Below are 26,197 nucleotides of genomic sequence, written 5' to 3'. Positions count from 1 at the left end.
CTAAATTAATTATTTTTAAATCTTGTGATTTTTAAACCAATCTGTGGATGGCCTGACTTGTGATTTTTGAAAGCCTGGAGCTGGCAATACCACCAGAACTCTATTGGGCGTGTTAATCATGGCTGGCAATGGTGGAGGGGGCCTGCAGCAGGGGAGTCCCTCAGAGGCACATTTTAGAACAACCACTGTAGTACCCTTTACAAATGCACACTGCACATTTCCACCCTGTGTTGGCTTGATTTTGCTGGCTGCTCCCTTTGGTGGGTCTAGACTCCTCGATCCTTATGTCTAGGAGTGCAACAATGGGAGGGTGGCAGGTCCATGTACAAGGAGTATGAGCACCCTTTTCTCTCTCTGACATAACTGCATACAGCTAGGCCAAATCTGGACCATAGCACCCAGGTTTATTGATTTCAGGACTGACTGTGTTATTCTACCCCCCAAAGAGAATATTTTCATATCACTACAGATGCTTGAAGTTAAAAACAGCTCCAGGCAGGTTAGGGCTGGACCATTTCATTGAGGACAATGGCAGTGATATTACCAGACTGGGAGGCACTCTTGCTGCCCAGCTGAGTTTCAGACAGGCTGTGGCTGACTGGCGTGATGTCTTGACAGCTCTGCATCGGCGAGTCTCTTCCTGAGGGGTCAGAACCTGATGGCTTTTCAATATTCTTCATCTCCATCTCTTCATGGTGTATCCAGAGGTCAGGGGGCCTCAAGTCTTTCTGGCTGCCCTTCCTTTTACCAGCACTATGGGTAGCACGCTTTCTGTGGAAAAAGTCCAGATTGAAATCTAAGAAAACATCCCCCAACAACAACAACAACAACAAAAAGCCCGTAAAATATAAGTGATCTCAGGTTACGCAACAAATAAATCCATTTAGGTTTGTCCTACAAGGCTTAGGAACCAGTTATCTTGGCTCTGACGGCTATGCCTTTAGGCCTCTAGAGATAAAGGTATTATAGCCATGATATGTTAAATCCCCAGGGCATGGCGGGTGTGTACCAGGTGTCTCACTGTCTAGCACCAGCTGCTTGCTGATCCATGAAGTGGCACTGGTGTTAGTTCCAGATGAGGCCACTTGCCAATCCCTTAGAGCTAGACATGAAGGTGTCTCACTGACAGCATATGTTTAGGAGATGAATGAAAGGGGCAAGTGAGAGGAAATACTGCTGATTGCTCCAGAGGGTGGGCTTGGGGCTCAGCAGGGTAGGTCATCTGTGCACCAGCTGATGTGCAATTGGAGAAAAAATCCTTCCAGAAACAATAGGGGAATTGTGAAGTTCCTCTTGGGAAGACTATAATTTCTGATTTAACTACATATAGCAACAGCAATTGAATAATGCAGAATATATTCCCGCAGTGTCCTGCAGGTCTCATACGTTCCATAAACAGCTACAGCATACATTATATTTCTTAAAAGTATATTAAAACATGATTTTTATCACACAAAAGCTAAGAAATTCAGAGTGATATACCCCACAGCAACATTAACTTTCCTCCTTATGTATATTCATTACAATATGTTCTATCCTTACAAGACCATACAGTGTGTGTGTATATATACAAAACATGCACGCAAACACATTCAGCGACATATGTGCATCTGCTGTTAAAGAAAACGTATGCAACTTAAATATAAATCAAGAGCTTTCTGTTGCAGCTACCTAAAAAGTCTCATTGGCTATGCATTATTTAAACTCACTTTAAGCAGTCTAAAAATATGGAAAACATGCAGCCGCTCTGTTTTATTTTTAATGGTATTTGTAGAACAATCTGCCTGAGCATTCACATAGCATTTTTCATCTGCAGATCTCAAAGCACTTTACATAAATGGATAAGTATAATCCAGTTTATTGGTGAGGAAAGTGAGATACACCCCGGTGAGGCCAAAATTTTCAAACTTGGGTGCACATTTAGTCATCAGAAAAACAGCAGCTTGATTTTCACAGGTGCTGAGCACTCCCAACTCCTGTTCAAACTTCAAAAACAGACTTCAAAGAGAAACTTCTGAGCTACAATTCATTTGCAAACTTAACACCATCAATTTGGGCTTGAATAGGGACTGGGAGTGGCTCACTACAAAAGCAATTTTTCCTCTCTTGGAATTGACACCTCCTCATCAATTATTGGGAGTGGACCACATGCACCCTAACTAAATTGGCCTTCAACATTGGGTCTCCACTTGTAAGGTAACTCCCTTCTCTTCATTGTGTCAGTATATTTATGCCGGTTTCTGTAATTTTCACTCCATGCATCTGAAGAAGTGGGGTTTTTACCCATGAAAGCTTATGCCCAAATAAATCTCTTAGTCTTTAAAGTGCTACCGGACGCCTCGTTGTTTTTGTGGATACAGACTAACATGGCTACCTCTCTGATACCAACTCCTGATGAACCCCACAAGCTATTCACACCAAAATGCATTTTATACATCTACCAAGTCATCACAGGCCTGATTCAAAGACAATTGAGTCAGGAACTCCTGAGTTCTAATTCTGCTTTGCCATTACTTGATCAAGTTGCAATCAATAAAATGAATAACATTTACTTACTGCAGCAATCTTGCATAGGAGTCATGAACATTCGTTTGTAAAGTGCTTTGAAGATATATGGTGCTGAGTGCAACTACTGTTAAATCTTAAATGTCTTTTTGGTAACTGAATTAAAAATTAAGATGCACTACTCTTTACTCTTTAACTTTGCAATACACACACAGAGAGAGAGTATGGAATTATACAGTACACCTTGTGGAATTCACTAAGACACACTACACATTGAATCTTTTAAGAAAGCTCTTTCCACTTTGCTGAAACATTGCTTCTTGTTATGCAGACACTATCCCAAACAGCTTGGATGAGGCAAATAAGTGAAGACATAGCTGATAACTCATTAGCATCAGACCTTGGAAAGGATGTTTTGTCCCCTGCAGGAGAACAGCTTTTTGTCTCTGATTTAAACCAATTACTGTACCATATCATAAGTCTTCCAGCAGATAGGGATTCTATCTCCCTGCAGCTGTAGACAAATAAATAGAAGAGAAGCTCAACGAAGCCCTTTGTGATTCACCCCATTTGCCCTGACAGCATCATACATATAACAGTTGTCTGCACTTTTGTTTTTGTAACAGGCTGCAGTAAAGGGAACGCAGCTGATATAAAGGTGCAAGTAGGAAAAAAATCTCTTTACAAATGAGAAGTGATTTCACTTTCAGCTCAGTTCACTTTCAGCTCAGTTATTCCTGCAGGTTACTATTAAAGGAGTGGAAATGACACGTCTCCCCCACCACCATTCACACCACCAACAAATGCAACCTAATGCCTTGCAGGCAAGAGTCAAAACCATAAGCTGCAGCTAATGAGCAATGTCAAGGTGGGAGATGCAGAGTGAAACGAAAAAAGAAGACATATCCCAAGGGAAAACTGCAGTGACATACTGAGGATGTCTAGTGGTTGCTGACTTATTTGCCTGAATTTTATTTTGCTTTCCTTTAAGTCTCCACCTAGCTTCTCCTATCTCTGTACACATTTGCTACCATCAGTTATAATAGTTCCTTGCAGGCAATCTTTATTTATTTCTCATACTTTTCCTTTACCCACTTCAGATGCCTAACATCATATTCACTACTTGACAACTTCTGAAGGACAACCTCCTATCATCTAGCTGCTGTGCTCTGGAGTGGCTTAGGAACATAGGATTTACCTAACTGGATCACACTAGAGGTCCACCTATACCAGTACCTTGCTTCTTGCAGTGGCCAGTACCTGAGTTTTCAGAACTTCTCAGGTTTTCATTTACATTGCACATGTGAGATTTCATGGTTTTAGCTTGCTGCAAAGGCCATTAATAAGTGTTATATTATACAATCTAAGCACAATGTCGTTTACCATCCAGTCCTGACAAACTCCTGCAGCAGTGAAGTCCACGAGTTGGCTATATACTGCATAAAGTAGAATCACAGACACATAGGGTTGGAAGGAGCCTCAAGATATCATCATCTATTTCATCCCTCCATGCTGAGGCAGGATTAAGCATATCTAGACAATCACTGCCAAATATTTGTCTAATCTAGTCTTAAAAATATCCCGTGATGGGGATTCCACAACTGGTGCTTAACTATCCTTATTGTTAGAAAGTTTTTCTTAATATGTAACCTAAATCCCTTTAATGCAAACAAAGCTGATTATTTTTTGTCCTACCCTTGATGGACATGGAGAACAATTGATCACTGTCCTCTTTATTACAACCTTTTACATATAATAATAGGCGGTATACCTATCTCCTAGAACTGGAAGGGACCTTGAAAGATCATTGAGTCCAGCCCCCTGCCTTCACTAGCATGACCAAGTACTGATTTTTGCCCCAGCTTCCTAAGTGACCCCCTCAAGGATTGAACTCATAACCTTGGGTTTAGCAGGCCAATGCTCAAACCACTGAACTATCTCTACTCCTGAGTGAAGATTGTTACCATGTCCCCCAACAGCCTTTCCTTGTCCAGTCTAAACATGAACAATTCTTTTAATCTTTAGTCCTAGGTCATATTTTTAATATAATATTTAATTTGGTCTCTATTTACTGCCCTTTACTTTATTGAATTTTGTCTCCTTGTTTACTTGTACTCCTCCATCTGTCTCTCCACCTGTTGTCTCTTGTTTTGTACATAGTTTGTAAGGTCTTTGGGGCAGAGACCATATTTATAGTCTGTGCTTCTCCAGTGCCTAGCACAATGGGGTCATGGCCCATGACAATCAAATAAATAAATGTATACACACACATGTGGACACTAGGGAGACGTGTTACATATAGAAGTTAAATTGCCTGATCTTTTATTAATGAACAGTAAGTCTGCACATGAGGATGGGGCATAGGGCTGCCGCCGGCACTGGCCAATGAGGGCAAACAGATGCAGTTCCCACCTGAGGGAAGTACCAGTGGCCATGTTCCGAGTGCATGCCAGTAAACTTCTAGTACTACAGAGGACATGACTACTGAGATGTTTCAGAATGTGAGACAATTCAACATACTTCAAGAGCTGTAGCACCTGCTGTAGGTACCACAGAATAACATAAACCTGAACACTTAATCATCCCACTTTCCTGCTTTTTATAGACATCTAAATTACTGGAAAGCTAGTATGGCTGATACATTATTTCTCCCTAAAGTCAGAGACAGAAAATATCTATTATGTCTCCTAATCCATCCCTCCATCAGTACAGTGTTTTCCTACAGTATATTTTATAGTGCTTTGCCCACTCATATTTTAAATGCCTCAAGAAGTATAGCCTTCCCTGCTTTTGGGAGATTACTGTATACTACATTATCAAAAACTTTCACCGTTATGAAGGTTTCACTCATATTCAACATGAATCAACCTTTTTCTTGATGTCATCTCATTCACAGGTTTTGAAACTTACTGGTGATTTTAAAATCAGAGGCAAGTCCACATTGGAAGCTGGATCCCAAACCCCTTGTTTCAGCTTAGGTATCTCTTCATAATGGTCTGAACAAGAGGCTCCAACACCGTCAAATTTGAGGAAGTTTGGCTTCGGATTTTTGAATTCTGGAGCTTGAGCCTAAATTTACTTGTTTATTTATTTATTTGTTTGTTTTTATGTAATGACTTTCCCCCTTCTCCCACACTTTCAGTAGAAAAGGTTTAGTTTCGGTTAACTTAATCTCCACATCCTTCAATCTCTTCTACACAGTAGCAATCCAATAAGAGCTTTAGGCTGCATTCAAAGCCCATTGCAGTCAACAGAAAGGCTCCCATTGTCTTGCATGGGCTTCGGGGCCAGACATTTCAAGAGCTCAGAACCCACAATTAAAGCTGATATTCAAAATAGCTCAGCATTCAACACATTGAGCTCTTCTAAAAACCTGGTCACTTATTTTGGTGCCTAAACAGAGACCACATATTTTGAAAATCTAGCCATGTGTGTAGGTACTAAACTCTTTTGGAAATTTGGCTTAGGGTTACAGTTAGGGTTAGGGTTATATTATACTATAACCCTATATATTATACTATACCTGTGACTATATTATAATATAAACTTCCCTGACTCTGAGCTTGACAAGGTCAAAGCTAATTTCAGCAGACGGTGAAACAGTTTAGTCACATAAGAACATAAGAACGTCCATACTGGGTCAGATGGACACCTACCCTGCCCATGACCATCCTTTTGTTGCTCTGCACTCTTTTTCAAACATCAACAAAAATCAATGCAATAGACTTTTGTCTTGCACTTCGACTATTTATCATCCTCATATGCAAAACATGATTAAATTTTATATCAAAAAGTTCATTCTTTCACAATAGTATAATTACTGTACAATTCTGAAGCATTTAACTAGTAAAATCCAGCTCTATGGCAAATTAGGTGACTCCAGTGGAATTTCTTCTTATACCAGGGCCAGATGTCACCTTTAACTTTCTGGAACTGGAGCACCCACGGGAAAAATAGAGCAACCACCGGCAGCCTCCCCAATCAGATCCTCCTCCTCCTCCTCCCAGTGCCTCCTCTCCGTCAGTGGGCCCTGCTGATCAGCTCCTCCTCCTCCCTCCCAGTGCCTCCTGCCCACCGCAACCAGCGGTTCAGTGGCATGCAGGAGGCGCTGGCAGCAGGGATGGAGCGAGTATGGAGTGTGCTGTTTTCTGGCATTTTTTATGAATAACAAGAATAACAAATGTTGACTTTCTTTTGCAGGACAAAAGCCTCACAATAGACTGAAAACTTAGCCTGAACGTCTCAATTTTTCAGCTGTATGGAGAGAAGAAGTCAAGTCAGACAGTCAGGTACCTAGAAGGCATTATTAGCCACACAGACAGATAACATTTTTCCTTAAATCAATGGAATTGATTTTTTCCCCTCTTTGATTGAACAGCGAAAGGGTGGGCCATGAGGGGGCTGTTCTGGCTGTCTGATTCTGAGGATCAGCCCTCGGCCCCAAAAAATGTTTGAGCTACTTTTTAGCATCTCTATCTTTGCTCCACCATGCCCTCTCCCATTCTTCTTGTGCTCCCAATGTGCTCCCTCAAAGATAAGCCATGTGTGGCAAAGGCTCTGGAATAGGAGATTCCCATATGACCGGGAAATTCTCTCCACTGGCCAGTTGCATCCAGTTTCTGGAACGTTTGCACCCTTTAAGTGGCACAATATGGCTGGATCTGATCACATATTTCAGCCAGTGATGCCATATCCTCTCAATGCTCATTTGAGGACCTTGCTCATATCATCTTTGAAACCTAACAACAGAAAAGTGGCCACTTTTTTGTCTATTTGTTCAGGTATTTGCCAGCAACATACTTCCTCTGTTGCGCTGACGAACGCCTGGTGCAGATCACAGCCACGATCACCACCACCACCACCGTAATGACCCCAACGGTGACCACAATGATTACTAGAAGGTTGCTGTTCTTTTGAGGCGTTACGCTGCCGTGCGGAGGGTGCATCTGCCCTATGGGAGGTTCTGAAAAAATATAAATGATGAGATAGTTTCAGCAACAAAATTTAACAAGAGAGTGTAAAAAACAGATGTGATGTATAACAGTTGGCAGAGACTGCTAGATCTGGTATATAGACCTTTTGCCCATCAGATTGCCTGGATAAGTTTTGTCCCTAGTTGAAAGAGACAGGAAAAAAAGATATTTTATGCCACACAAATACTTCTCTGACATAACTGATGAAAGGTCATGGTTTATGAGAAATAGCCTACTTATTTCATGCCCAGGAAGACAAATTGCTTGACACAATGTGATCACAATTTACCCTCCTTCTCCTTCAGAAGCCACCCATAAAAAAAAGTCACAATTTAAAGCCTGTCTGGGGTGTGTGAGTTCTACTTAAAAACAGACAGTTGGTTCAGAATGGTGTCACAAAGCACTGAAATTTATGTTTCACTGTATTTCAGTGGTATAACAAACAGGAAAATATTGAAGCAGTAAGGACTGAAGTGCAAGGTGCTTACTGGAAATTAATGACCAGCAGCTGGGAGTTGATAGCTATCAGCTCACTATTGCTATTAGCAGCTAAAACTGAAAAAAAAAAAGGTGATATGCATTTTTATTCCTTGCATAGCCTCTATTGATATTTACCAGAAAATTAATGTCTTGTGTATTAGCCAATCTGAATGTGTGATTCATCTGTCAAGATTCCATTCAGCCCATAATCAGCCACAGATTATATTGTATTGTATTTATTGATATAGCTCCTCTGATATAAGGTGTTAATCATTCTTCACTTTGAACACAATAGCAGATAGAGAGGTCAATCCTCTGAGAATCCGTGCTGAGAATCCTCATTTTCCATTAACTTCAATGGAAAAACAAGACTGGACCCCAAATGATCAAGTTACAACATTTCTTGTTTCAGATCCCAGTACTACTGACTTCAAAGATTGGGCTCTTGCTCACTAGTTTTTATGGATGCTATTACGTGACGGATGGCACATTTTTCAACTGCGTTGACAGCTTCTTGCATAATTTACATAGAAAAATAATTACTCCCCTTGCATACCATCCAGAGAGGGCCCAATCCTGCAGTCTTTATTCAACAAAATTTCCATTTCGGTCAAAGGAAGTTTTTACCTGAGTAAGGACTGAAGGTTCAGGATCATACATTATAAACACTAGCATAGGACAATATGCAATTTAGTTATTTTGTCTGCTAATGGATCCTATAAAGACTAAGAGCTCAGGAAGAGATGATGACACTTAAGTTTGGAGAACTTGTCAATAACTTCATGAGCAGAGTCTGTCAAGAGTTTTCAAACAGTGTCATCATCCCAAAAGCCCATCTGTAACTTTAAAAAAGTGACCGTGAAGTCACTTTGCCTTCATTAGAACTGAATGAGCACATGACAAAGGTCAAAGCTTTCTAAATTGCCATTTTAGCTAGTGATAAATGTAATTTTATTGTAATTTTCTATCTTCATTCTGTAGTGTAGTGTGATTTCTTTACATAACAAATTAATTTGTTTAAATAAACTGACATTTTCTCATAGTTCTTTTTCAGGCAATAGAACATGACAAGCACTTGTGAGTTTCATGGCTTTTGTCATTAGAATGACCTAGTACAGAAATTCAGTAGTTTTTTCATTTCCATATTGTGTATAAGGAATATGACATGTATAGTAAACACCTGTAAAACAAAATTGGCCTTTCCTCCTTCCCTAGTTCATGCATCCATCCTCTGTTCTCTCCACAAAACTCAATTTTTCCATGAAGCCAACAACTATTAACCCAAATCTTTAAAACTCCTGTCAACCACTTGCTATATCAAGCAAAATAAACAAAGCTGCAAGATAGAACCTTTCTGAAGGCTTTTCAATAAATTTTATCTCAAAAGTCTACTTAGACTATAAGCGTCACAAAGCATGGACTGTGCCTTCTGTGTCTTGTACAGAGCACGTGGTTGATGCTTAAATAATAATTATTATTCCTATAAAAACAGTAAACAAATGGCAGGTCGGGTGTTCCATTCTTAACCACGTGAAGCAGGAGTAAGTCCATGGATGTAACACTAATGTGAAATTGATACAAGATGGAGGAAATTGCTAGAGGCTTATTTAAGTTTTTCTCTTGCAACCCAGGATAGTGATTCATTTAATAAAGTACTGACTGGATTTGTCTGATCATTATTAAGGTTGCAGAATCCATGTTCACACATTTTCCTCCAAACAAGATGTCCTGGACTCCAAACCCTCCTCAACCCCTTTGAAACCGGGAACAGCCAACCAACAGGAATAGACACAGGGAACTTCAAACAAATGCCATTACAACTTAAAGACATATCCAGACAGTAGTAATCATGTAAGCACACAAATTACCTTTAGCATCTGAACATATAAACCACAAATTGATATTTTCTAGAGATAATAGGAAGGGTTTTCCTTTGTTTAAAATTATAGTATCTCTCATGTCTTAATATAACACTTGCTGAAAAAGACTGGAGAAGCTTCCATTAAAAAAACCCACCAGGTTAAATAACAGCTGTCATTCTATCTTTCACACAAAATAATATCCTTTAGAAACATCTATATTTTCTATAGTTTTCTCAGGGATTTAAGACTACATAGTAAATATGAATTATTTGGAATCGAGAAGCTTCAGCTTGATTATTTGGATTGTAAACAGGATTGTTCAGCTTCACAGAAGTGGCATATAGCAGTGCAAATGTAATTAGGTATTTCTGCACTTCTTCCCAAAGGGTGTCCAATGTCCCGCAAACAAGCCATTATTTTACTGTGCAACTTCTTTCTCAATTGTGTGCTATAGAGGAGTTACAAAAGTCTTCATCAGTTCTTGATTTTCGAATGCTTTGTGCCTTTTTTTAATCTGGAGAAACAGCTTTAGAAAAGTTTGTTTATAACTGAACCTACCTCATGTGGTGAGGTTTCTGCTGATAATGTTATAGTTGGCAAAAATGATCTAAAGTCCAGGCCTACCTTGATCTGATAAAAGAAAATTCTTAAGTACAAAACAAAGTCAGGTACTAATTAGATAGCTCTGATTGTGTCTAAGATACCATTACTAAGTTGCTGGTAACAGCAGGAGCTATGTCTAAAATATGAAGCATACATCTGTCAGCTGGCAAAATAGAGCAGGGAAAGGTTACTGAGTTCAGTATTCCCTCCCTGTCTTGTCTGTGGAAAGTAATCAGTCTCACTTAATCAGTTAGGTGCCTTGCAATAATTGTGTATTTTCCAGACTGGCTTTATACAGCACCTCAGGTGCTCTGTTCTTCTCATTTATTCAATAATCTGAAAACTAAAGCTCCATTAGGTAACTGGGGAGGAAAAGGTGTTGATAGCATATCTAAAACTCAGGTGATAGTGGTCAGATTCAGTTAATCTTTAGTAATCCACATCTTTTCCTCTTGTGTCTTGCTATATCAGCTCAGGTTTAATTAAGATTGCATTTGCCAACAGGAGGTTTAACATATTGAAACAAAATACCATGACATACTTTTTATGATGTTTTCCCTTTAAGATCTTTTGGTTCTCTGTTTTATTTCTTATACTTCCTTCTTATCATTTTTCTTATGATGTGAGATATAACTAAAATATCTCCTACAAAGAAAATAGCTAACTGGTTTTACAATAAGCTTCTACTAGGGAAAGAACATATTTTCGACTGGAAATATGACAGGGGATTTATTTATTTTTTACTTTCCTGGGTCAGCTTCAAACAGCCAAAACAGATTTTTTTAAACTTGTCACACACAGAAAAAGAGGGCTACCTTTCCAACATGCTTTTTTAAAAGGAATAATTTCCGCTTTCTGTAGTTTACATTTGCTAAATCTACAATACATATAATAACTATTTAGTCATGGTTAGAAGCTGTCAAGGAATAATTAAATTTTCTCAATTATCTATTTCATTTTACTCTTTAATCTCCCTTAATCTCTTTTCTTTTACAGTCTACTTTGCCCTAGTGCTTACAGAGATACCTCAGTTCGAAATGGAATGTAATACTACTACAGGCTTCCTCACAGCAAAATCTTAACAATGTCAGCCTTGTTTAAATTTCACTTCCTCTCTCAAGTGTACTAAGATCCATTAATGTCTATCTAAACTATAATATCTGAAATATGATTTCAACTCATCAAAACTGTTATTTCTCTTCCTCTCCTGGCCTAGGGCATACAGGGGAAGCAGTAGACAGGATATATCTTGATTTTAGAAAGACTTTTGACACACTCTCATATGACATTCTCATAAGCAAACTAGGGAAACGTGGTCTAGATGAAATTCCTACAAGGTGGGTGCACAGCTGGTTGAAAGACCGTACTCGAAGAGTAGTTATCAATGGTGCGCTGTCAAACTGGGAGAGTGTATTTAGTGGGATCCCACAGAGGTCATTTCCGGGTCCGGTTCTATTCAATATTTTTATTCATACTTGGCTAAGGCAGTGGAGAGTATGCTTATAAAATTTGTGGATAACACCAAGCTGGAAGAGGTTGCAAGCACTTTAGAGGACAGGATTAGAATTCAAAATGACCTTGACAAATTATAGAATTGGTCTGAAATCAGCAAGAAGACTTAGGGGGGACATGATAACAGTCTGCCATTCTCTTAAGGTCTGTTATAATGACGATATTGATCAATTGTTCTTCATGTCCACTGAAGGTAGGACAAGAAGTAATGGGCTTAATCTGTAGCAAGAGAGATTTCAGTTAGGACACTTGTCTAACTATAAGGGTAGTTAAAAGCTCTGAAATAGGCTTCCAAGAGAGATTGTGGCATCCCCATCACTGGAGGTTTTTAAGAAAAGGTTGGACAAACACCTGTCAGTAGTGGGCTAGGTTTACTTGGTTCTGCCTCAGAGCAGGGGCTTGATGACCTCGAGGTCCCCTTTCCAACTCTATATTTCTATGATTCTGTAACACAAACTGAATGGGATTTTGAAAATCTCACCCATATATTAACTGAACAACCTTATAAGTGGTGAAGAAGGTTGTGAGGAGGGAGTAGGAGGGAGAGAGAGGATGGGGTTTACTATTGAAAAAGGGCTTAATAATGAAACTTAATTGGATGGAGTCTAATTTAGTCTATATTTACCATTAAGGCTGCTTCTGTCAATCAAGTTCGTGTCAACTGGCCAATAGGCCCCATCTCCATGACGACCTGTTAACAGAAAAGCATGTGTCAGAAACAGAATGACAGATAAACTGATCTAAGTGCGATCTGCTGCTTGAAACAGAGTCTATCTGACAATATTTAAACCATTAGACAGTGAGGGGAAAAGTAATTCTGTATGTGCATGAGAAAATCTGTCATAAAAGTCGACTTTTAAAACAAGCTGAATTTCAAGCCTTTGAGAAGCTTGCCTCTTTAAATTCTTTCTCCAATAATCCTTGTTAAAGTGACAAAATAAGGTGAGGCAGTTGTATTAGTCAGAACGTTCTTCCTCAAAAGCTGACAGATCTGATGGAAAAGTTAGTTCATAGTTCAGATGACAGACATAATATTGGGCTTCCCTCACATTTCAGTGGCTTATGTTCATTGATGGCTCCCAATTGACATTTCTTTGAGTGCAGGTAAATTGTCATTATTATTCTACAAGGTGACAGTACATCTCATCTAGTGTCTGGGTGTCTAGTATTCCTTCTGTTACTTGCCACAGAAGATAAGTTTAATATTTGATTATATTCTTGTATGGGGGGAATAACCTCTGCATAGTTCAGTTTATGAACTGGCATTCTTGGAGGGGAGTGGGGGGGGTTATACTTAATATTGAATCAAATCAGTCAGAAGAATGTAAGAACACTGTAACATTGTCAAATAGTATTCTACAAGATATGAAGCAAAAAAAATCATTTTATTCCATCCCCAGAAATATTATTTTTCATGGAATTGTCATTTTTTACATTGAAAATGCAGGAATTTCAAAATGGATATGATGTGATTATTCTTCTAAAGAAATTATAAAATCTCCTTCAAAATTAATCTTTGTTGTTGTTTTTTTAAAAGAACATTTGCCCCATTTCACAGGTTTTGCACAAAAGTGGAAAGTAAGGAAAACTTTGACCTCTGAGATGTTCATATTTTGAACTTAATTTGTTGTATGCTTATACCAATAAGCAATTTTAGGCCCAAAATCAAAATGGTGGCTATGGCCATCTTGAGCCACCCAGGTGATGAATCTGTGCTGTTGCCAAGGACTATGCTTATGCCTTCCCCATAAATGGTAGATGGGGCCTGGCAGGGTTGATAGGGGGCGGAGTAGAGCTCTGGTATACTATGCCTATCTTCCACTGGTGTAGGATCAATCAAGGACCATAAACCACTGTTAGAATGTAGTGCAGCTCTGGGGCAGGACAGAATCCGAATACTATACCAGCAACATACTGCTAATATGGATGCAGTTTATACTAGCAAATCTGTGCTCTTGGCAATATTGCTTATTCCACCCCCATCCCTCTCAGCAAAACAACCTGTATCAGTAAAAGTGCAACTTTGCATTTATTATTGTATTTGCATTAGGGTCTTCTGCTGGCACATCTGTGTTTGTCAGGGATTGCACCCTTTCACACCCCTAACCATTACAGCTATACAGCAGACATCTGTAGTGTTTGCATGGCCTGAGTAATGTACTTTCCCAATAGATAATGAGGTGACTAAGTAGATGGTATTCTTCCCTCAGTGTCCTGGCATGGAATCATGGAGCCCTGTTACTTCCATCTTTCATAAAAGACATAAAAATGAGCCGATGACCAATTTTGGACAGTAAAGAACTCATGAGTCTTTTTAGAAAAGTTGTATGGGGACATTTAACCCGAAATGTTCTAATTAAATTCCAGCTCTGGTATCTAGTGTTTAGCTACTTCAAATCCCTTAGTTGTTGCAGCTGGAACATTTTCTTCACTTCCTACCATATTCTATTATTATTGTTGTGCATTGTTAAACAGTTGCTGCATTTCATTCTAGAGGTAGCTGCGTTTTGGGGGAGTATGAAATGATTCCTATGTATAATTTTGTCTATCAATTTATAAAGTGCTTTTCAATGAAAGGAACTATATAAATGTACGATCATTATCATCATAGGTGACTTCAACATAATCATCTTTTCAATCAGCATAATTGCACAGCAAGGTTGTACAATATTTAGCTGTAACAAGTAACAGGCAAAAGTGAGATGAATGTCGGATGCACTGTAATTCTATTTACAAAGACTGCACTATATAGGAGTAATATTCCCGGGTTTGCACTAAAAGCTTTCAATATATGGGGATAAATTGTCAATAGAACTAAGTACATTGGGTTTCTCAGTGGGAGATGCTGGTGAGAACTCATATTTGTTTAAAAAATTGTCCTTACTTAGGCGTCTAAGTGGGAGTTGATCTCTTTTGAAAACCTAGCCCCTACTGTCTGCTTTAACACCTCTCTACAATTTAAGATATTAGAACTCTTCAAGGCATTACATGTCACATTAATTGATGTACAAATATTTTAGAAACTGGAGGCCAATTTAAGGTTTCATGATCCTCATGAAATCATGGATTGAGTAACTGAGCAAAGTACAAACAACATGGTGATTTCAGAGTCCTAAGGTCAGAAGGGACCTTCAGATCATCTAGTCTGACCTCCTGCACATCATAAGCAACAAAACCTACCCAGTCATCCTTGTACTGGGCCCAATAATCTGAATTAGACTACAGTATTTACAGCTCCCAGGAGACTAAACTACTCTGTCCCACAGGCACAGAATAGGAAGGACTGAGGCACCGCAATAGCTAGACCCCTGCAATGGCAGGGAATTGATTTGGTGAGACTTCTTCCATGTTCATCTTCAACTGAATCCCACCGACTGAATTGCCCTACAGGCAAAGCATGGTGAACCTGATTAGAGTAAGAGGAATACCGGGATTCCAAAGATCAAATAACGCTTACTACAGGGCTAGGTTAAAGCACAGGTAATATAGGCTTTTACCTAGAGATCCAGCTCTTGAAGTCGTATGATTATAAATAAAATGAAGTTTCTAGCTGTAATAGTTATTCTTGAAAATGTGACTCAGAGGTAATCAACACAGTGATGTCGATCTGAGTGGGCATGCATTAGGAAAAAATAGCACTGAAAGGAATAAACGGCACTATACATCTTCCTGGGATGTTACCACCAAGAATGCTGCTTTTAAGAACATAAGAATAGCCATACTGGGGGTAGACTAATGGTCCATCTAGCCCAGTATCCTATCTCTGATAGTGGCCAGTGCCAAATACTTCAGAAGGAATGAACATAACAGGGCAATTTTGAGTGACCCATCCCATCTTGTCCAGTCCCAGCTTCTGGCAGTTGGAGATGGGGGTTGTGTCCTTGATCATCTTGGCTGATAGCCATTGATGGACCTATTCCCTATGAGCTGCTTAGGATGGCCCGGAAAACACTCAGTGTATGGCAGGAGGAGAAGAGTGCAGCCATACCCACTTACTTAAGCAAATACACCCCAACTTCTGGGTAAACAATAGCTGCCACTCTTTTCTCTTTTGGGAAGGACCCTGCTTCTGTTCCTGGGAGAAAGAAGGATGCCCCTTGATGCTCTGGTAGGGGAGGGGGACCCCTGACATTGTGCAAGGGGTGGGGGAGGCACAGGCACAAGCAGTGAGGTTAGAGCCATGGGGGATCCTGTGTTGTGATGTCCCCAGATTGCCTTACTCTGCCCCAACCTACCTCTCTAATAAAAGGAAAGCTTATTAAATGCCTTTTTTTGGGGGGAAGGGGGAAATAAGCTTCCTGGTGAAGAAAAATGATCTAGTTTTATGCATGAAAGCTAATGTTTTCAAATGGTCTAACTTTTGATAACTGTTAATTAGACTGATAACAGGGCAGAGAAATAAAGAACACTTAAGCCCAGCACACAATATTTCAACAAAACTGGATGTTACCAGTAGCTAAAATTGTATTTTGGTTTATGGTATTAAGATAAACAAACAAACACAATTGTTCAATATTTTGATTATCTTGCAAACCAACACATTAGGAGGCTATAAAGCTGTAAGGTAAATCCTACATACTTAATCTCATCTACACACAAAAACACGTCCTTTGTGAATCCTTCTGCACTTCCAACATCACCACCTACCTTGCTAATGCTACCTCATATCTCTGTGATTTTTTTTCTGCCACACTTAGAACTGTTGCTATTCCCCTGTACAATCTTCCCCTGGATGAAACCCCACCTTTCTCATTTCTCCTTCTTTAGTGGAGACCTTATATTTTCCCCTCAATATCTGACCTATGCAGTTGGCACAAGGCTGGGCTCTTGATATTCTTCAGTTTTTCTCTGAGTTGTGTAACGGATGGCAGAATTCAAACTAGCAGAAATATGTTCAAGAAGTGCCAACTTTTCACTCAAATTATGCAGAAAGGATGGTTTTAACTTTGGACATCACTTCAGTGTGAATGATTTCTGACCTTTCTATTTCCCATTTGTGCTCTGTCTTCAATTAGCTCCTTCTTATGAATGCTTCTATGACTAAAGTCCTCCACTGGAAAACGTCCTTTCTCCCACAACTATAGGTCAACTAGCATTATTTTCAATACATGTTTTAACTTTGCCTCATCAAGACTACAAAACTTGAAGTTCCCCATGACTACAAATGTTCTTTTTCTTGTCAGTTCTCCAGCATTTGTAAAGCTGGTGTCACTTCTGCTGTAACTCTAGCGGACTTCTTCCTTGTTAGCTCATTTTTTCCTGATTTATGCGTCAGCATTTATATTTTAAATATTGAAAATCCCTTATCTCCAAACTTCAGGTATTCCAGAATGCCCTGGCCAGACTACTCTCACTCCAGGAAATATTGCTTCCATTCTGCTTAATGTTCACTATATTATACATGGGTACTTGCTATGAAGGGTAGTGACTTCATTATAGTATGTCTTGCTCTCCATGAAGGACTCATCATCTAATTCATCTGGCCCAGATATATCCTTTCTCTACCAATGTTTTCAGCCCTATACTCATTTAACCCTGGGAAAACTGGCTAAGAAGTACTCTTATTTCAGTTTACAGAAGCTGTAAGCAATTTTCCTTCCCTCCAGGAGCCATGTTTGAGACATGATGACAACTATAAGCCTTTCGGCGCTGTGCATGGATACCAGCCAATGCGAGGCTGTAATATGACCATCATATTTTACTTCAGCAAAAAGCCATTTTTTTATGGGGCACATGATTTCTCTCTACGGGCACCACAGCTGCCAGAACAAGCTCCAATACACAAAGGGACACTCCTCAGACATAGTATACAATGGGCAAAAGAAAATGTAAGATAGCCCAGCTCTGTCATTTTGCGCTTCATGTTATTCAAAAACATCTTCATTGCCAAGTTTAGGGATTGCCTCCTGGTTGTTCACCCTTGTATTTCCTTAGAGATACTGACAGTTTTCAATCATAAAAAAGAAAATTATATTTAGTCAAGATTGTCTCAATTAAACCACTTCATTGTGCCAACACATGAAAAGCAGTTCTTCTGCCATAGGATTAATGTTAGCACAAACAGCTTTGGGTGTAAGATGCAGCATCACCCCTTCCGGAAGACACTGAACATTCTATTGCCCGCACCCATGGCTGCTAACTTGGCCATGCACTTTGTCTGACTCTGTAGGCCTTATCACGCACAGAAAGGTCAGTCTTATGACTAAGGCACTGGATTGGGACTCAGGAGATCCAGTTTCAATTCCTGGCTCTGCCACGGTGAGTCTGGTCTAGTCACTCAAGGTATGGCTGCACTGCACTTGGGTGTGAGCCTCCCACCTTAAGTACTCACCCTATTCCCTGGGTCTGAGCTCAGGTGGCTAGCCTGAGCCTCCACTGGTGTTGCAACATCCACACAGCTATTTGCAGTGCGCTCGCGCAAGCTCCGCTAACACAAGGCAGCCTACCCAGGATGCAAGGATGACTCCCACCTGCAGCGTAGACGTACCCTTAGGGGCAGCTTTTTCAAAATTGCTCAGCATGGTGGGTGCTCATTTCTTTCGACAATCTGGTCCTTACTGTCAGAATGAGAGCTGCTGGGTGTTAAGTACTATTGACAATTTGGCCCTTATTTAGATGGTTAAATGAAGCTGAACTCTTTGGGAAAATTGGTGCCAGTTGAGGGTGCTCAGCACTTCAAAAGCTTTCCTTGAGATATAAAGCAGCTGCAAGAGAGAAGGTCTGAAACAAACTAAGGCTGGCCTTCTAGCAGCTTTGGAGAGGAAGCTCAAATTGGATTGCCAAGCTGCCACCTGGGAAACTGGCTATAAAAGTCGGCAAGGTGTATATAAAAGCAGAGTAAGAAAGGCTGATGGAGAGGAAGGAGCAACAGGAGCCTGGAATTGACAGACAGGAATTTGCAAGAGGAAGTAGGAATCTGATTACCAGGAAATCCATCCACAGGAAATCTACCCACAAGGGCCTGCAATCGTTTGTTGTAAGCATGACAGACCGAATGTGGGACTGGAAAAGTGACACACAGAAGTAAGAAGAAAGATAAGACTAACTTGCACCATAATTACTACACTGTACAGATCAAGGCTGAAACTCCACTAGCTGCTCTTTGTCAGGATTGCTGCTCCCTTTTAGACTTAGACTGGCAATAATCAGTAGATGGGGAAGATGACTCTGTACGCATCCACTCAGCCAGAAAGAAGGATGCCAGAGTCACTCAATCCAATTCTTGGGTCTGAGACAGCCCCTTTTGCACCACTCCAGTGGCTAACCAGGATTCCTCCAGTTTTGGGAAATTCCTAGCCCTCTTGATACAGTCCTGGTGTAGGGAGCATGGCCAAGATGTTACTGAATTCCATCTATCCTCAGCTGCTTGAATGGCCTCTTAGAGGTGCTGGCACCTGGGCATAAATTAGAGCGGTTCTAGTGGGCCCCAGGATTAGGCAGAGGATGCTGTAAGAGACATAAATCTATCTGTGCCCCCTACGAGGACCTGTACCAAGCAGAGTTCAACCACACCCAAGAATGAGGGTCACAAGAGTGGGAAGTGGGGGAGGAGAAAGGCCACAGGGGAGAATGTTCACAGGGTCTTAAGCTAGCTTTCCTTCAGCCTGTTAGATCCTGATATATTTCCTGGCGGGAAACTGGAGTTTTGAGTAGAGATGAAGTTATCCCTTGACTACATTAGCTATATCACCTCTGGATTTGCTCAACTTTCAGTTTCAAATATTGTATTGTCTCAGCGCAGCAAAAAATAAAACCAATATTCTGTTATATCTGTTTAGTTTCTTTTCCAAGAATGCTAGCTATGCATTGCTCATTAGCAAAGCTTTCAGTGTCTCTAACACTAAGGATGACTTTCTATTGGCTGTTTCATAATATTAGCCATATAACTGAATCCCTGCTGACTTTGGTGGTGGGGAGATGTTCCACAGACAAACATGGCATTTTAATTCTGGTTTTCCTTAATCTCATTGCTTAATATGCATACAGAAACAGAGTATTTCAACCCACAAAATTATTTGTTTAGAAATAAATCAGACATGCTGCCGAAAATGTGGTGCATGTCAAAAGTCATCGGTCTCCCAACACCTGGTAAAGACCCAAACCAGGCATCAAACTACCACCTAATATTGTTGCTTTCTATGTTTATTAAGATTTTAGAGCACCTAATTTTACAGCGAATAACATGAGTCGAGGAAGAAGACTTTCAACAAGATCAAAGCACATGCAAGTACTTGTGCTAACCACATTAATCCAAAATAGTTTTCAAAGAAACCTGAAAACAGGCACTATTTTCTTTGACCTCACTGCAGCATATGAGGTGGTATGGCACATGGGTCTACTTGTTAAAATATTAAGAATCCTTCCACCATGGGTCACTGATGTCATCAAACTGCTACTCCAAGACAGACGGTTCAAGGTGCATGTAGGTGAGAAAACAAGTGCTTGGGAAAAACAGATGAATGGGTTGCCCCAGGGGTCTGTTCTAGCCCCAACCTTATTCAATATATATATCAATGACCTGCCACCAACCCACTCACTGAAGTTCATCTATGCAGAAGACATCTGCTGAGGGCTACAGGCTCCAACTTTCTCTGAGCTGGAGAAGACCCTGGTACCAGCAAGACAATCTCTGGCACATTCCACCTCCACTACACCAATGCTAAGAGGGAACTAAACATCATAATAAGGCCAGAGGCTGAAACATGAAGCATACCCAGTTTACTTAGGTGTGACTCTCGACCAAACACTGACATACAAAAGCCACCTGAGGAAGATAGCAGTGAAGGTCAAGACACGCAACAACCTTCTCAGCAAACTGGCAGGTTCTTTACGGGGCGCGAATTCTCCAACCCTAAGGTCCTCAGCCCTTGCCATCTTGTACTCAATAGCAGAATACCAGACACCAGTATGGAGTCAGTCAGCACACATCAAACTTGCTGACGTACAACTCAACTCAACAACGTGCATCATACCAGGAACTCTCCGACTGGTATGACTCGTGCATCCTAATACTGGTGGGGCACAATCTAAAGGGGAGGGCACATGACTGTCCCATGTGTCTCCTGTGCCCGGGACACCCCAGCCTTGAGCCCAGCCCAGGGCCACTGAGCTCTCCCCACCCCACCAGAGTTACCTGTGTGGAGAGAGGCTCTGTCCTTCTCCTACTGTGTCTCCCCCCGGCACAGCCACTCTCCCTGGCAGCTGGGTCTGAGGGGGGAAGCGGAGGTGGTGGGACAGAGTCACTTCTCACGCTGGCTGAAGGAGGCTGCTCAGGGTCACTGCTCTGTGCAGTGCAGCAGCTGCCTGAGACAGACAGCCCAGTCACCACTGCCACTGCCCCAGCCAGGCTCTCGCAGGCAGCAGCAGTGCTGCACAGTGACCTGAGTGGCCGGCATGAGAAGTGGCTGGTCCCACCACCTCCACTCCCTGCCTGGACCTGGCTGACAGGGATGGGGCAAATGTGCTGGGGGCAAGGCATGGTGGAAGGAGGACAGAGCCCTTCTCCCCCTGGTTGTTTAAGCAGAAATCTTGAGGGGCATTTGACCCGGTATAACCCCCCCACACACACACGTGTTGCCTATGCTTCTGTGGCTCCCAGTGCTGAGTCACAATGCTCCCCCTTACATCAAGAGGGAGACTGCAGCTGGCAAGTTGCTCTAGAAGGTATGTGCCAACCCAAGCTTGCCCTTGTTTAATGACCTTTTTAGTCCACCCGCTATATCTCTTTCATCACAACACCTATTGTGGTTGAGGCTGCCATGCCAGGATGTGACAGCAAAGTGCCTGTGGTGGGAAGACTGGTGCTTAACTTCAAGCACCAGTCAGCTCCTAGTCACAGACCTTACTGCCCGCTCTCCCAGCTTTGACCTGCCAGGTCATCTGTTGGCCCTTCTTAACTGATTCCAGACTGGACAAGGCCTCTGTGCAGCCAACCAGCACCACTGGGGATCTTCAAGACAATGCAAGCTGCAGCTGTGGTCATCTAACAATGATACATATTGTGGAGGAGTATCTGCAAACCAAATTCAGCGGTGGGCTCCAAGAGCTCCACTTGGCCACTAGCAACATTATTGCTTGGCTCGGTGAATATGCAAACAGTAAATAAATAAATACATTTGTTTAGAAAGCAGCTGTTTGAGATGCTCATGAATTACTCATCTTTTTACTATGCTATGTTCACAGCTTCCATGAGAGACATAGGTATAATACCAAAAGCCTGGAGCAAACAGAAGCTTCAGCAAAAGGTAAAGAGGAGAACTAGCTGCCTCCTGCTGTCACAGTATGGGAGCAGGTTGCTGTCTCTAGGCTGACATCAGGCTATAGATGTACTTGCAGTTGTTTTCATACTGGCTGGGTGGAAGCAGTAAGCAGAACAATGAGACAGTTTATAGTTTTCAGATTAATGATATTGAACACTGGATGGTTTATGCTTCAAACAGCCAAACTGCTGTAAGCCAAATATGGCAAAGGTTGAATGACAGTAAGTTAAGTTCCCAGCATGACTAGCTTGCCTTACAAACCCTATTTCCCTGAAAGCTAAAACAATTAGTGCTCTGTTTATTCATGAACTCAAAACCACTGAGGTGTAAAGTGGTTAGGTGCACTGCCAAGTATAATGCATTCATTCCCCATCCAGAAAAGTCAAAATCCTTTGAATTCACAGGGATCTGTTTGGATGCCTTGCTGTATGCCTTTAGAATGACGAAGGCCACCATTTTCTCCAAGGTTTTGAGACACGAGTCTTGGTTTTCACTCTTGAGTGATCTTCCAGCAGTGCTTCTAATGCTAGACCCATCTAAGGAGAACTTCTTTACATCCTGCCAAATATGCTTGTTAAATCGGATACTCAGCAGGTGTAAATTGGCATAGTTCTTCTGATCCATTGTTTTTTAAAGGTTTATAAACTATAGATAATGCAGATGGCACTCCATTGGACCTGTACATTGTGAAATTATTCCTAATGGTAGTACATTTTATACATGCCCCTGTAAATCTATAACCCATGGGCTACCACCAAAAGGGTAATGTCATTTGAAAATCTGATTTCTCTGATTTCTCCTCAATACATAATTCTAATTTGGAATAACACAGATGTCTATTCTGGCAAATTGAACCTAACCAACTCTGGAAAGCTCAAAGGAGTCATTGCATAGATGATACATTTGAAGAAAAAATATCTACTGAACTTCCCCCAGGATAAGGAAAATATCAACTCAAAGACTCACATGTTCCCTTTGACCAAACATTACAAATCAATTATATAACTTACCTAAGTCCAAACATAAAAATCAGCTTGTCACCTGAGAAGACATGATTGCCAAATTTTGAACCAACCTTAATTATGCATGCAACTGCTACTATGTTCTTATTACCTACCTATATACTAATCTGCTCCTATCCAGAGAAAATATGGAATGAAGAACCTGATATTAGCTTATCATATGAAAACTGGGATAGGATAAAACAAAATAAACCAACCTCTTCGTCACCCACTGTCCACTTTATTAAAAAAAACACAACAATCTTAAAGAGAAACTAAAAAGAACAGGAGTACTTGTGGCACCTTAGGCCACGTCTATACTTACCCGCCGGGTCGACGCGGCGAGTTCGACTTCTCAGAGTTCGAACTATCGCGTCTGATCTAGACGCGATAGTTCGAACTCCGGAAGCGCCGCGGTCGACTCCGGTACTCCACCGCGGCAGGAGGAGTTGCCGGAGTCGACCTTGGAGCCGCGGAGTTCGCTTCCGCGGCGTCTGGACGGTAAGTCATTCGAACTAGGGTAGTTCGAATTCAGCTACGTTATTCACGTAGCTGAATTCGCGTACCCTAGTTCGAACCAGGGGGTGTGTGTAGACCAGGGCTTAGAGACTAACAAATTTATTTCAGCATAAGCTTTCATGGGCTACAGCTCACTTCTTTGGATGCACAGAATGGAACACACAGACAGGAGATATTTATACATACAGAGAACATGAAAAGGTGGAAATATGCATACCAACTAGAAGAGTCCAATCAATTGAGATGAGCTTCCAATTGGTATGCATATTTCCACCTTTTCAAGTTCTCTGTATGTATAAATATCTTCTGTCTGTGTGTTCCATTCTATGCAGCTGAAGAAGTGAGCTGTAGCCCATGAAAGCTTATGCTGAAATAAATTTGTTAGTCTCTAAGGTGCCACAAGTACTCCTGTTCTTTTTGCGGATACAGACTAACACGGCTGCTACTCTGAAAAGAGAAACTATTTAGACTTCAACAAGACTTTGCTATTCAGCAACTCTAACAAGCTGTTTGAAAGTGTCTACATACCACAGATCCTCTTTCATATGTACTTTGTGCCTCTGACAAAAATTCCTTCTCATATGACCTGCTCTATAATTTTACTTTTACCTTCATGTTGACAGTTATTACCTTGGAACTTGAGCAGTCCTATAAATCTCACACATTCAGAGTAAATAAGGGGAACCTAAATTCCATTTCCAAATGCAAATAACCCATGTTATGAAGGCTCTCAAGGGATCTGGATACATTTGGAAACTAGATTTTGGCTGCTCAGTGACTTAGGCACTTTTGAAAATTTCACACTCAGTGTACATTGCCTTACATCTCTGTGTATCTCTAACCTCTGCAGAGAGCAATGGGGGGCTCCCTATTCCTGGACATTCAGGGATGGATTTTTAAAGGTATTTAGGTACCTAAAGATACAGATTGATGTCTAATGGGATAAATGTGCCTAGGCACCTAATTCCCAATGAGAAGTCTTTTGAAAATAAGAAGGTTTTTGAAAATCTCACTAGGCACCTATCTGCAGCTTTACAAATCTGGCCCTCGGGCCCTTAGGTCCAATGTAATGGACATTTTTGCTAATAAATCAAGATTAGCTCTTAAAGATGCCAAATACAGTGCTGTAGTATTACAGTTCCACCTATCCTGAATCACATTTCCTACCCTGGAATAACATTTTGTTTTTAAAGCAATTGTCTTTCTGAAGGAAGTGGGAATTTTAAAGTTCAGTCATAAATATGGGAAGACTCTTTGTTCTGAACACAGGACTGGGGACCCAGAATCTAAGTGTTTTCTTAAAGTCATGGCTCCATCCCTGATTTGCAGCATGACCTTGGAAAAGATTCTCACTACAAATGAAAAAGGGTATTATTCTAATCTGTTAAAAAACAACTTCAAATACAAAGAGAATCAGAGGGCAAAGCTTTAGTAAATCAATTAATTACAAGTCTCAGATGCCCCCAACTCTCCCTACCATAAAAAGTGATCCTCAATGCTGAATGACATACTATACTAAGAGCATGTCTACACTACAAAGGTAAGTCGACTTAATGCAAGTCAACATCAGGTCTCCACAGTAATTAAGTTGGTCATGTGTGTCCACACCACGCTCATTGTGTTGGTGGAGTACGTCCTCACTAGTAGCACTTGCGTCAACGCACAGAGCAGTGCAATGTGAGTAGCTATCCCACTGTGCAACTAGCTAAAGGGGGTTTTGGGAAGGTCTTGCAATGCTTCATGGGACCAAAACTTTGTCGCAGGTGGGAATGGGAACATGATGCAATTTCCTCTCTGCCTCTACCTTCTGCTATCAATGGCAAACAACAACCCATGTTTTGTTTTGTTTGTTTGTTTTTGGGGGGGCTTTAACAGGGGAGAGGCTGTTTTCTGTGTACCTGGCTGCTGTGCAGTGGAGTTGAAAATGATCTCCAGAGCATTCACAGTGGAGCATTATGGGACACCTCCTGGAGGCTATTTCAGTCAAATTATACAACTATGCGTCTACACTGCCTTTCTGTCGACCCATCAATATTGAATTAAATGCTACACCTCTCATGGAGGTGAAGTTATTAAGTTGACATTACAGGTGAGTTAGGTCAGCGAAAGGGACCCGGTAGTATAGATGCATACATTATTAGGTTGACTTCGGACGGCTTCCGTCCACCTACGACGGTAGTGTAGACCAGGCCTAAGTAGTCAACAGAAATGTGCTATTTCTGAGTGGCCCAATATATGCTGTCCCCAAAGGTGAAAAAGTCTTAATATTATACATTGATTTAATTTCCATAATTTTGAGAAATTCTAGCTCATTTTGAGAATTATTCCGGCTGAGATTTTACAAGTTACATGTTGCTTCCATTTTCATTCAAACAAAACTAGGATGAACCTTTATTAAGATCAAGCACAGTATTCACTCAGTAAAACAGCTGCCACTCACAAGCGTGATAGAATTAGCTGCAAGGGCTATTATTTTTGACTTT

At 40.9% G+C, this 26,197-nt stretch overlaps 1 protein-coding gene across 4 annotated transcripts in view; it reads right to left on the bottom strand.

Moving 5' to 3' along the window:
- DCC (DCC netrin 1 receptor) overlaps window positions 1–26,197 on the bottom strand; it is a 782,056-nt gene that overhangs the window by 47,157 nt on the left and 708,702 nt on the right. For all 4 annotated transcript variants that reach the window (XM_045020222.1, XM_045020224.1, XM_045020225.1 and 1 more), the window contains exons 22-24: window positions 12,561–12,626; window positions 7,306–7,468; window positions 545–771 (exon numbers count right to left, since the gene is read on the bottom strand). In XM_045020222.1, coding sequence (XP_044876157.1) covers window positions 545–771; window positions 7,306–7,468; window positions 12,561–12,626 — 456 coding nt within the window. The remainder of the gene's footprint in view (window positions 1–544; window positions 772–7,305; window positions 7,469–12,560; window positions 12,627–26,197) is intronic.

The sequence above is a fragment of the Mauremys mutica genome, chromosome 6 (assembly GCF_020497125.1).
Source record: "Mauremys mutica isolate MM-2020 ecotype Southern chromosome 6, ASM2049712v1, whole genome shotgun sequence".
NCBI lineage: Eukaryota > Metazoa > Chordata > Testudines > Geoemydidae > Mauremys > Mauremys mutica.
This window is presented reverse-complemented; position numbering and strand designations above follow the sequence as displayed.